Consider the following 13,779-nt stretch of genomic DNA (forward strand, 5'->3'; position numbering starts at 1 on the left):
AAAACTGAGGGAAATACTTACGCTACTTTACTGCATCACCCTTTCCTCTTCAAGGGAAAACCAACGCAGTGCTTAAGAGGTAGCAAGGACACAGGACCACCACAAGGATGCCGCCGCCGCCATGCCATCCTTGCTTAAACAGGCTGGTTTTCAAACCCATCCCCAACCATAGGACCGATGGCCTCGTCAGGGAAGGATCCGAAGAATCTTTATTCAGCGTTGTCATCGTCGCCGCCGAAGCCAAGACGATGAACAACCTAAAAACCTAGACTATGAGAGTAAAAACGATCCACGCGCGTGGATCCGGCGACCCCCCTCACCACCGACGACCGAGGTCGCCGGCAGAGGGGAGCCACCGGAGAGTGGCGTTGGAAGATCGGACTTCCTTGGCGGCGGCTAGGGTTCCAGCCGCCAGGGACGAGAGGAAAACAGGGACAAGAGGAAAATCTATGTCACGCGTTTAACAGACGTGACGATCTGATCGGGGAAATCATTGTTACCACTGTTAGACTATATTGTTCCCATATATGTGTCTGTATTGTGTAACATTGTACCCTTTTATTATATATATGTGTGATAGGCCACCCCTAGAGGGTTGTGCCGGTTCCCCCCAAAACCTTTTGTCTTACATGGTATCACGCTAGGTTACGTTCGCTTCCGCTAAACCCTAATACCCGACACCGCCGCCGCCGTCATCACCGCCGCTGCTCCCGATAGCGCCGCCGCCATGTCGAGCGCCGCCACGTCTGGTTCCACCACCGCGGGGTTCCTCCCAGCCTCGCTCACGGCGCTGCTGTCCCTCCCGCTGGATGTCGCCGCTGTGCCGTCCCCGCTCGGGACACAGAGCGTAGGCTCCTTCTTCTCGACTCCTCCAGCAGCCTCGTCGTTTGGGCGCGAGCTCGCGGTGCACACCGTTGCTGCGTCGTCCGGCTCTCCTGCCGCGGGTGCTGTCCCGTCGCTACCACCGGTGGCGTCCGAGTCCGCCTTGATGGCGGGGCCATCGGCGTCAGGCCCGGCTGCGGCGCCATCTGTCCCCGCGCCCTTTGTTCCTCCGGCCGTGTCCCCGGTCACGCTGACGGCCTCTATGGTGCCCTCACCCCAGGGCGTCGCCTTGATGGGATCGTCGCCGCCGTCGCCGTTTCACTTCAGCCACCTCATCACCATCAAGTTGTGTAGCGACCCGGCCTCAAACGGTCAAGTCTCTGTGCTTCAGTGTCATCCCTGGATCGGTAATGCTGACACACACAGTACTCGAAGGATTTATAACAGAGTAGCAATCAAACACTTATTACATCGAATATCTCCATAGAGAACTTAGTACAATAAATATGGCTTAAGGCCATCTAATACGATAACAGCGGAAGACTTGGAAGATAAAGTGAGTCCATCAACTCCAACGGCATAGCTGAGCTGCACAACAACGACCTAGCGAACCTTACTCCTCGTCTCAAAAGTCTGCAACATAATACGTTGCAGCCCGAAAATGGGTCAGCACATGGAATATGCTGGCAATATAACACAGTAGAGCAATGAACAGATAACGCTATCACTATATGCATATGTGGCTGGTGGAGGCTCTATGGTTATATGATTTTGCGAAAAAAACCAATTTTTCCCTACAACAAAGGAATAAATTTTATTTAACTATCATGGTAGTTGAAATATCATTGAGAATGGCACCCCCGTCTCAATCCCAATTAAAGGTAATTATTAACCCACCAAATTAAATTAGAGTGATGAGATACAATAGGCAAATCCAAGTACTAGATACTCAAGATGTCCATAACTGGGGACACGGCTAACCATGATTATATTGTACACTCTGCAGAGGTTTGCGCACTTTTCCCCACAAGACTCGATCTCCTCCGTTGGATTTCTCGCACTACATGGTGTTTGAGAAACGGATGACCGAGACACAGTCTTTCAGAAGCATTAACTCTTTACTCCGGGTGGATAGTTACACCTACTTTCCCCTACATCTGCTGGCTAGTCCACCACTGAAAGAGGTCACACAACATACTCAACTATGCCAGAGCTCATAATGGCTTCTGGCTGCACACGGAAGTTTCTAGCATGAATAATCTCATGATCCCTTTGAGCCTGGGTGACGAACCGTAGGATGATAACACGGATACACCGAGATCTCCTAGGACAACACTGGATACCCCAGGTGCCCAAACAAGAATTCCACCAAGATGTGTATTAAAGTTGCCACCTTAAGTTGAACCATTAATTAACAATCTCACATCTATCATGGATACACTCAAACCCAATCCACGTCTACGAGCACAGCATAGCAATATAAGCAATACGTAGAAGTAACTCCCAAGGGTTGATATGAAAACAGGTAATAGGTTCTACCTCAACATCTACTTCCCAAACCCACAAATTAAGAGATCCTACTCATGCAATGTGTGATGGTTGTAGCTAATGCATAAAAACTGGGTAATAAAGGGGTATGATCAATGTGTTACTTGCCTTGCTGACGATCCGCAAAACCTAGTGATTCGTAGTAGCATGCTTCGCGCTCCGGGAATTCTATCGCAAAGAAACAATAGCATACTTAAGCAATCAAGCAAAGATGCAAGGGTAAAACTCGAGTAAGAAGATCTAACCAGAAAGTTCAACTTAAGAACTCCCATTTGCAAAAAGAATCAAATCAAATGGAGCAACAAAACTCAAACGGCGAAAGAAACAAGATGCGTTTACTAACATGGACTAAAGTCAAATTTTACAGTATCAAAATCTTGTTCAAGTTGGTTAAACAGAAAGACGGCTTTGAGACGAAGATCTAGGCGCTTGAATCGCCTGATTCCGATAAACGAGAGAAAAGATAAACTAAAACGGAAATCGGATCAGAAATCACGATTGAAAATAATCGCGAAAATCCCGAGAAAAAGAAAAACTAACGAACAGGCTAACGAACGAACGTTCGCTGTCTGTAACTAACGGGTGAACGGCGTTCGTTTACTGAACGGCGTTCGTTTAAACGAACGAATGGACGAACGTCCGCAAAATAAATAAACCGTCGGGAAAACCGATCTAACGAAAGCAAACCGAAGAAAATAAAAAAAATCGGGGTTATCCGAAGTAAACCGACAGGTCAACGGCGGTCAACGGTGACGGCATCCGGCGCGGCGGCGGTGGCGGCTAGGGTTTGGGGCGCGGGTGGGCTGCGGGGCCAGGGGCGGCGAGGCTTATAAAGCAATCCCCCCCCCCCCCCGGGCGGAGTCCCTGTCGGGTACGGCCCGGGGTCGGTTTCCTTTAAAAAAACAAATATTCCGACGTGCAGAAAAAGAAAGAAAATAAATACTAAACGGACTCCAAAAATCCCGAAATAAGTTTTCCCCATCCTCTAAAAATAAGACGGACAAGGTGAACATTTATTTGGGCCTATAATGCAATCTTGAAAAACGCGAATTTTTCCTATGCAAATAAAATAGCAATAAAATCCGAATAAATCAAATATTTGATTTTAATATTTTCCTCCAATATTTCATTTATTTTGGATAAGTCATATTATCTCCTCTCATATATTTTAATATCAAATATTTTCGGAGGGAAAAATAATAAAGCAAATGCTCCTCGTTTCGATATTCGATAAAAATTTCAAATACGAAAATGGTGAAATCCCCAACTCTCTCCGAGGGTCCTTGAGTTGCTTAGAATTTCGAGGATCGCAAAACAAATATGCAATAAAAATATGATATGCAAGAATGACCTATGTATAACATTCCAAATTGAAAATTTGGGATGTTACAAACCTACCCCCCTTAAGATGAATCTCGCCCTCGAGATTCGGGTTGGCTAGAAAATAGGTGTGGGTGGTCTTTCCATAGATCATCTTCTCGTTCCTAGGTGGCTTCATCCTCGGTATGGTGGCTCCACTGAAATTTGCAAAATTTGATAACCTTGCTGCGAGTAACTCGGCTGGCAAACTCTAGAATCTTGACAGGTTTCTCCTCATATGTCAAATCACTGTCCGACTGAATCGCTTCCAGGGGCACTGTATCTCTCAGAGGTATAACTGAGAGATACCTTCAACTGGGAAACGTGAAACACATCATGTACTCCTGACAGTCCTCCAGGTAACTCCAACTTGTAGGCAACTTCTCCCATACGTTCCAAAACACTGTACGGTCCAACAAATCTCGGGGCTAACTTTCCTTTTACTCCAAAACGCTTAACTCCTCGAAGAGGTGATACTCGCAGATACGCTCTATCTCTGATTTCATAGACTACCTCCGTGTGTTTTGAATCTGTATAACTCTTCTGTTGGGACTGAGCTACCTTCAGTCTATCCCGAATCAGCTTAACCTTCTCTTTAGATTCCTGAATCAAATCCGGTCCAAACAACTGGCGGTCTCCAACTTCATCCCACATCAACGGTGTTCGGCATCTTCTTCCATACAGAGCTTCGAACGGTGCCATCTTCAAACTAGCCTGGTAGATGTTGTTGTATGAGAACTCCGTGAAGGGCAAGTTGTCATCCCAACTAGATCCGTAATCTAGCGCACAAGCTCTCAACATATCCTCCAGAATCTGGTTGACTCTCTCAGTCTATCCATCCGTCTACGGGTGAAAAGCTGTACTGAACTCTAGCCTGGTTCCCAAAGTCTGGTGCAGCTCATGCCAAAACTTTTAAGTAAACGGTGTTCCTCTATCTAATATGATGGTCGTCGGAACTCCGTGCAGACATACGACACTGGTCATATATATCTTGGCCAGCTTCGCACTGGTATACTAGGTTTTCACTGGAATAAAGTGAGCCACTTTGGTCAAGCGATCAACTACTACCCAAATAGAATCATATCCTGATCGAGTCCTGGGCAATCCGATGATGAAATCCATGCCAAGTTTATCCCACTTCCATTCGGGTATCGGCATAGGTTGAAGTAATCCTGCTGGCTTCTGATGTTCTGCCTTCACTCTCTGACATACATCACATACGGCTACATACTCGGCAATATCCTTCTTCATACCGGTCCACCAGAAACGCTCCTTCAAATCCAAATACATCTTGGTGTTTCTAGGGTGTATCGAGTATGGCGAGTCATGAGCTTCCTGTAGTATCAATTTCCTGATCTCTACATTATTGGGCACATATATACGGTCCTCAAACCATAAGGTGTCGTGCTCATCCTCATGAAAACCTTTGGCTTTCCCTTTGCTCATCTTCTCCTTTATCTCGGCAATCTCCTTGTCATCCTTCTGAGCTTCTCGAATCTTTCCCAATAATGTAGACTGAACCTCCATTGCTGCAACAAAACCTCTAGGGACTATCTCCAAACGTAGTTCCCTGAGATCCTCGGCTAACTCCTTTGGCATCCCTCCGTTTACAAGGGTGTTAACATAACTCTTACGGCTCAAGGCGTCTGCTACGACATTGGCCTTTCCTGGATGATAATGCAGCTTCATGTCATAATCCTTTATGAGCTCCAACCATCTCCTCTGCCTGAGGTTAAGCTCCTTCTGTGTGAAGATGTACTTCAAACTCTTGTGATCCGTGTACACATCGCAACGGTTTCCAATGAGAAAATGTCTCCAGGTCTTGAGCGCATCCACCACAGCTGCTAACTCCAAATCGTGCGTGGCATAATTCAACTCATGCGGTTTCAGTTGTCGTGAGGCATATGAAACAACTCTCCCGTCTTGCATAAGTACTCCTCCAAGTCCTAAGCGAGATGCATCGCAATACACTTGGAAATCCTTGCGTGTATCCGGCAGAATCAGCACTGGGGCTGTAGTCAAACGTTTCTTCAACCCCTGAAAACTTGCTTCACATTCGTCAGTCCAATGGAACTTAGTGTCCTTCTTCTACAATGCCGTCATAGGCTTTGCAATCTTAGAGAAATTCTCAATGAATCTCCGATAGTATCCCGTGTGTCCAAGAAAACTGCGGATCTCTCTGACTGAGGTGGGTGCCAAACACTCAGTGACTGACTGAACCTTGGTGGGATCCACTGCTATACCTTCTACTGATATAACATGTCCAAGAAATCCAACTTCCTTCAACCAAAACTCACATTTGCTGAACTTGGCATATAACTGGTGTTCCCTGAGCTTCTCGAGAACCAAACGCAAATGTTCCTTGTGTTCCTCTTCATTCTTTGAGTATATCAAGATATCATCTATAAACACCACGACAAATTGTAAGTGCATCTAGTGCCACCCCTAGTTGGTTTCGGAGTATCGACGACAAACCTGGTTGAGGGACTAATGTGTTTGTGAGAATTGCAGGATAAAACAGGTAGTAGTCCCTCATTGATTCGGTTTACTACCGGAGATGACCCCTAAAAATGTATGAAGACATTGAAGACAATGGTGGTATGTGAAGATATTCACATTGAAGACTATGACAATAGAAGACATCACATGAAGACTATGGAGCGCGAAGACTTAGTTGTTTTGTTGTCTCCTTTTCTTCTTTGTTGAGTCATAGGAACCACCGTACTGTTAAGTGGGGTCCCAGTGAACAAAGTCAGAGTGACTGAAGTGATGCTCAACCAAAATCCTATGTCTTCGAGCGAAGACAATGAGAGCAAATCTTATCCAGAGCTGGATGAGTCAGCTTTACTTGTAGCCCAAGTCAAGCTGCCGCGTGTGTTTGAAATCTGACCGTTGGAACACGTGTCAGTTCCTTAGTGATCCAGGGTCATTTCGGACAAATCAGGTCGGGTTGCCTAGTTGCTATAAATAGCCCACCCCTGCACCATAAATTGGTGGCTGCTCAGAGTTAGTGCACGGCTTTTGTCGTTTGAGAGCAACCCACCTCCGAAGCTTTTGAGAGAGAGAAATCCTTGCAAGGACAAAGCCCAAACACCCAGAGCCAAATAGTGTTAGGCATCACTTAAGACTTTCTGTCCGCGTGACCTGAAGACTTGTTACACTTGAGGACTGTGAATCCTCCAGCCGGTTAGGCGTCGCGTTCTGAGCATCCAAGAGTCATTGTGGATCGCCTGTGAACGAAGTCTGTGAAGGTTTGGAAGTCTACCTTGAAGACTTACCAGAGTGATTGTGCGAGGACTGGGTGTCCTTAGCTCAAGGGGAACAAGGTGAAGACACGGTCGTCTGAGTTAAATCTCAGCCTCCCTAACCAGACGTACAGTTGTCACAGCAACTGGAACTGGTCCAACAAATCTTGTCCTCACGAAGCGACTGGTTCTATCTTCTCCCTCTCTTTATTTTCAGTTTGTCTTCATGAAGTCATTGCCTGCCTGTGTTACCTGTTTGACTTCACTATGTGACTTCTATTGTTGTTTTGCTTCATACTATCTTCCATCCTGATCTTCACTACCTAGCTGCTATTAGTCTTCGTGCTTTCACTTCATTGTATACTTGACTATGGCTTGCTTAGTGTAATCTACCTTCCGCTGCATATCAATAGGTTCATTTCTATTGTTTGTCTTCGAAACTCTCATGTTTTGAAGACTTTGATAAAAATTGCCTATTCACCCCCCCTCTAGTCGACAACTCGCACTTTCAATTGGTATCAGAGCAAGGTACTCCCTTGTTCTATGTGATTCGGTTTAAACACCTGGAGTTTTAGCTATGTCGACTGCAGGGATAATCAAAGTCTCTGCTGCGTGCCCCGTCTTTGATGGAACTGAATATCCCTACTGGAAGAATAAGATGCGCATGCATCTTGAAGCCATTGATGTCGACCTCTGGTATGTCGTCAAGAATGGTGTTCCCAAGACTGGTGAAGGTGTCACCCTGCTGCTGTCAAGAAGTTCATTCAACTGGATTCTACTACCAAGAACATCATCTGTGGTCATCTGACCAAAGGACAATATGGCCGTGTGAGTGCTCTGGAAACATCGAAGCTAGTCTGGTACTGGCTCTCCAAGGTCAATGAAGGCGTCTCAACCTAGAGAGATCAAAGGACCAGTGTTCTTCGTAACCTCTTGAACCGCTTCAAGAGAAACGACAATGAGAATGTCCAGCTCACGTTTGATCGACTCACTGACATCACAAATGAGCTTCGTGCTCTCGGCGCCACTGAGATCACCAAGCATGAAATCGTCAAGACACTGCTGAGATCACTTGACAGCTCATTTGACACCCTTGCCCTGATGATACAAGAATGCCCTGACTTCAAGACACTCGAACTGTCTGACATACTTGAGAGGCTCAACACACATGAGTTCCAGCTATCTGAGAAAAGAGACTTCTATGGTCCCAACTATGGCCGAACTCGCGCTTTGAAGGAAAAAGCTGTTTCCTCATCTGAAGAAGAATCTGACTGCAGTTCTGGTGATCCCGAAGACATTGGAAAGGAGCTTGTTATGCTTGTGAAGAAGTTCCAGAAGTTCACTAAGAAGAAGGGCTTCAGAAAGTCTTCACGATCCAGCTCAAGAAATGATGAAGCTTCCACTCATGATTACAAGAAGAGAACATGTCACAAGTGCAAGAAACTTGGACACTACATCTCTGAATGTCCACAGTGGGACAATGAGAACAACAAGAAGAAGAAGAGCAAGGAATATGATTCAGATGACAAGAAGAAGAAGAAATCCTCAAAGTCTTCTTCCAAGTCTTCGTCCAAGTCTTCATCACACAAGAAGAGCTCATCTGGCAAGGCTTGTGCTTTTGTTGGCAAGGAAATGGATTCAGAGGAGGAGTCTGCTTCTGAGGAGGCGGAGGTGGAGTCTGAGGAGGAGTCCAACCCTGGCGTTGCAAGTCTGGCTCTAGCTACAGCCTACGTTGCCAAGTCCATCTTCAGCACTGAAGACAATGGCCCTGTCACCAACGCTGATGCTAATGACAAGGACGACTCTGCTCCCGCCTACTGCTGCATGGCACATGGTGCCAAGGTAAAATCACGCGATGCTTACTTTCAAATATCAAGTGAAGATGACTCTGACTGTGAATCCAAACCCAGCTACAATACACTTGCTAAAATTGCAACTGAACAACAGAAAGTTATGGAACATACTCAAAAGCTGTTAGACAAAAGCGATGACCTCTTGGACGCAGAAATGACCCGATCTCAGTCCTTAATTGAAGACATAAAAAATCTTCATGTTAAGTACCAGGAACTTGAAAGTCGTCATGAAACGCTCTCAACCACTCATGAAAAGCTTTCCTATAATTATCTTCCAAGGAAGCAAGAGCTTGAGAAATTGAGAGCGGCTCATGAAGATCTTCAAAAAGAGAATGAGTCACTTCGCGCTCAACAGATCAGTCCCGCTCAGGAAGGATTTGAACCACCATGTCTAAAATGCCTTGAGCGTGATAACGCTACTTCTGTTGCTGAATGTTCTACTGCTGCTACTGTTGAAATATCTTCAACTGTTGATGTGGTAACTAACCCCCTTGCTGAGGATGCCACCACTATTGCTGATGAAAATGCTAGGATGAAGACATTGCTTGAAACAAGGATGTATAAAAGTCTCAAAAGGCATCAGACACTGTGCGATGTCCTCAAAAAGCAGATTCTGAACCGAAACCCTCGGAAAGAGGGTGTTGGGTTCGAGAGGAAAATGAATGTTGATGGTTCTTACTGGAAGCCTGAACAGTACCCCAAAACCACATGGGTTGCTACAAAGGAACCTTCAGTGGATCCATCCACCTTATCTGGCTTCACTTGTGCTAACCCTATTATCATTGATGAATCCTTTGATGCAAACTATAAACTGTTTAAGAATGAGAATGGTGAAGTGTTTGCCAGGTATATTGGTACTAACTGCAGGAATGGGCCACCTATGAAGAAGATCTAGCTCCCCAAAATTTGTCTTGAGAATCTTCCCGTGAATGTCATCACGAAACCGCCTGGGAAGAAGACAAATCCCACACCAAAGGCTTCATATGGTCCAAAGGCTTCATACAGATACAGGACTCAACTGAGTCACCCTAACGCCAATGTTTTGCAGGTCAATCATACTCAAACTTATGAATATGAGCGTGTGTCTTCAAACCGCTATGTTCATAAAACTAAGAACTTTTCTGCTTATTCATATGAGTATCATTCATCTCCTACAAGGCTATTTGCTAGGGCTCCAAAGCCGAAGTTCTCAGATGCTACACTTATACTCATTGCTTCTAAGCCACCCCTGAAGATGTGGGTGGTTAACAAGAATTAACTTTCTTTTGCAGGGAAAGGTCTCCAGCCGGAAATCAAAGGCGGCTGATGCTAATGCTGTGGACCTAAAACATCTTGTAGGGCGCAAGATCAAATGCCCAAATGGTCTTACTATGTATTTTGTTCCTGAATCGCTTGCCAATCATCCTATATGTCCTAATCTTGATCTGAGCTTTGATAATCCTCTTGTCCGTCAAATGTTTATGCTTGACAATACTCTTGGTGAAGCCTATTCCCCTAACTGTACTGTAGGGTATGACAGATCATGCTTCAGAATGGATTATGGACAGCGGATGCACTAATCATATGACTGGTGATCGAAGTCTTCTCATGGAGTCAACCTTACGTCCATCTGACAAGAGTCACATCACATTTGCTAACACTGGTAAAAGCAAGGTATTGGGTCTAGGTAGAGTTGCAATCTCAAAGGATCAGCACATGGATAAAGTGATGCTTGTTGAATCCCTAGGTTTCAACTTAATGCCTGTCTCAATTCTTTGTGACTTGAACATGATTGTGATATTTGGAAAATATCATTGCCTTGTACTAATGGAATCTGACAAGTCTCTAGTCTTTGAAGGGTATCGGAAAGATGATATGTACATGGTAGATTTCTCAGCAGGACCACAGCTTGCCGTATGTCTACTAGCAAAAGCTTGAGAGTGCTAGCTCTGGCATCGGAGGCTAGGGAATGCTGGCATGAGGAACTTACACACTCTCGCAAAGAAGAAGCACGTCATAGGCATCGAGGGCGACAAGTTCAAGAAAGATCATCTGGGCGTTGCCTGCGAAGCTGGAAAGATGACAAGGGCCAAGCATCCCTCGAAGACAATCATGACGACATCTCAACCCTTCGAGCTGCTCCGCATGGACTTATTTGGTCCTACTCACTACTCTACTCTCACTACTACTGCTTGTCTCTATGGCTTTGTCATTGTTGATGATTATTCAAGATATACTTGGGTGCACATAATTCTCTACAAGACTGAAGTGCAGGATGTCTTCAGATGCTTCGCCAACCATGCCATGAACAATTATGGCGTCAAGATCGAGCATATTAGGAGTGACAACAGCACAGAGTTCAAGAACACCAGTCTCGACCTTTACCTGGATACATTGGGCATCACTCATGAGTTCTCAGCTCCATACAAACCTCAGCAGAATGGCATCATAGAGCGCAAGAACAGAACACTCATTGAGATGGCACGGACGATGCTTGATGAATACAAGACTCCAAGAAATTTCTGGCTGAAGCTATTGATACTGCATGCCATGTCATCAACCGTGTTTATCTTCACAAGCTTCTGAAGAAGACATCCTATGAACTCCTCACTGGTAAGAAGCCAAATGTCAGTTACTTCCGAGTATTTGGTGCTAGGTGCTGGATCAAGGATCCACATCACACTTTAAAATTTGCACTGAAAGCACATGAAGGTTTTATGCTTGGTTACGGAAAGGATTCGCACTCCTACAAAGTCTTCAACCTCTTTCACTATAAAGTGGTTGAAACTGTGGATGTGCGATTCTATGAGACTAACGGCTCGCAAAGGGAGCACCTGCAAAATGTGCTAGATGAATTTCCACCTAGTGAATCCATCAAGCTAATGGGAGCAGGAGAAATCATACCGCCTGAAGCATAGCCTGAAGAGGAACTTATCATTTCTGCACCCAATCAACCTGAAGACAATGCTCAGCCCGAAGACAGCCCTCCTAACAATGACAATGATCAGCAAGAGCAAAATCTTCGTCCAGTTCATCCTCATGTTGCAAATGAAGTACAGATTGAGAACATAATTGATAGCATCAATGCGCCTGGTCCACTCACTCGTTCAAGAGCAACACAACTAACAAATTTCTGTGGGCACTTTGCATTCGTCTCAATATCTGAACCCAAGAAAGTTGCTTAAGCCTTCATGGAACCTGAATGGATTCAAGCCATGCAAGAAGAGCTTCAACAGTTCAAACCGAACAATCTCTGGGAACTTGTCAAGCGTCCTGACCCTCGCAAGCACAACATAATAGGCACAAAATGGATTTATCGCAACAAGCAAGATGAGCATGGTCAAGTTGTCAGGAACAAGGCTCATCTCGTTGCTCAAGGATACACTCAAGTTGAAGGGATTGACTTCGATGAAACATTTGCTCCTGTGGCTAGGCTTGAAGCTATTCGCATATTGCTAGCCTGTGCAAATCATCACAACATCCTTCTGTATCAAATGGATGTGAAGAGTGCATTTCTCAACGACAAGATTGAAGAAGAAGTGTATGTTGCACAACCTCCTCGCTTTGAAGATCCAAAACATCCTGATATGGTGTACAAGCTTAACAAGGCATTGTATGGCCTCAAACAAGCCCCTCGCACTTGCTATGACACACTTAAATACTTCCTAAAGAGCAAATGCTTCAAACCTGGTTCCCTAGATCCTACACTCTTCACGAGGACATATGATGATGAACTGTTTGTGTGCCAAATATATGTGGATGACATTATCTTCGGCTGCACCAACCAGAAATACAGTGATGAGTTTGGACACATGATGCAAGAGCAATATCAGATGTCCATGATGGGTGAGCTGAAGTTCTTCCTTGGTCTTCAAATTCATCTGCAAAGCAATGGCATCTTCATATCTCAAGAGAAATACCTCAAAGACTGCCTGAAGAAGTTGGAATGCAAGACTGCAAAGGTTACACGACGCCAATGCCAACCAAGATTCATCTGGGTCCCGACGCCAATGGTAAAGAGTTTGATCAAAAGGTATACCGCTCCATGATTGGTTCTTTACTTTATTTATGTGCATCTAGGCCAGATATCATGCTTTGTGTTTGTATGTCCGCTCGATTCCAAGCGGCACCAAAGGAATCGCATCACTTAGATGTGAAGCGAATTCTTCGATATTTGGCTTACACCCCAACACTAGGATTATGGTATCCAAAGGGCTCAGAGTTTGATCTAGTTGGATTCTCGGATGCTGATTATGCTGGTGACAAGGTGGATCGCAAGTCTACATCAGGCACATGTCACTTTCTGGGACGATCACTTGTCTGTTGGTCTTCAAAGAAGCAGAACTGTGTATCACTCTCCACTGCTGAATCTGAATACATTGTTGCTGGATCTTGCTGCGCTTAGCTTCTATGGATGAAGCAAACTCTCAAGGACTATGGCATCCATCTGAAACAAGTACCACTCTACTGCGACAACGAAAGCGCCATCAAGATTGCCAACAATCCAGTTCAGCACTCGAAGACAAAGCACATTGAAATTCGTCATCACTTTCTCAGAGATCATGTTATGAAGGAAGATATTGATATTATACACGTCAACACTGAAGAGCAATTGGCAGATATCTTCACAAAGCCCTTGGATGAGAAAAGGTTTTGCAAGTTGCAGTGTGAGCTAAATATCCTTGAATCCTTGAATGTCCTGTGATCAGGCACACATCCTAACACTTATGCATGTTGATGACTTAGATGTGCAACAAACGAAGTAATGTATATCTTCAATCAATGAAGACTTACACTCTGAGTGTGAATACATTAATGCGGAATTTGACTTCGGAGCACCACGATAATTGTGCGCCGTGTCTGGGTCTAATACTTCCTATACGGTGGGTAACGCCACCACCAAACTTTTGTTTGGAATGTTTTTCTCTTGGCGTTACATTTGCTAAGTCTTTGCATTTGGTTTGTCTTCAACA

The 13,779-nt window shown here is 45.0% G+C and overlaps 1 protein-coding gene across 1 annotated transcript in view; it reads right to left on the bottom strand.

Annotated features, from left to right (window-relative positions):
• Positions 1–660: 660 nt before the first annotated feature.
• The window catches only part of LOC123157489 (uncharacterized), a 37,648-nt gene continuing 24,529 nt past the window's right edge, over positions 661–13,779 (bottom strand). The window contains exon 4 of the mRNA XM_044575788.1: positions 661–1,110. Within this exon, the coding sequence (XP_044431723.1) occupies positions 661–1,110 (450 nt within the window). The remainder of the gene's footprint in view (positions 1,111–13,779) is intronic.

Source organism: Triticum aestivum, chromosome 1D (assembly GCF_018294505.1).
Source record: "Triticum aestivum cultivar Chinese Spring chromosome 1D, IWGSC CS RefSeq v2.1, whole genome shotgun sequence".
Classification (NCBI taxonomy): domain Eukaryota; kingdom Viridiplantae; phylum Streptophyta; class Magnoliopsida; order Poales; family Poaceae; genus Triticum; species Triticum aestivum.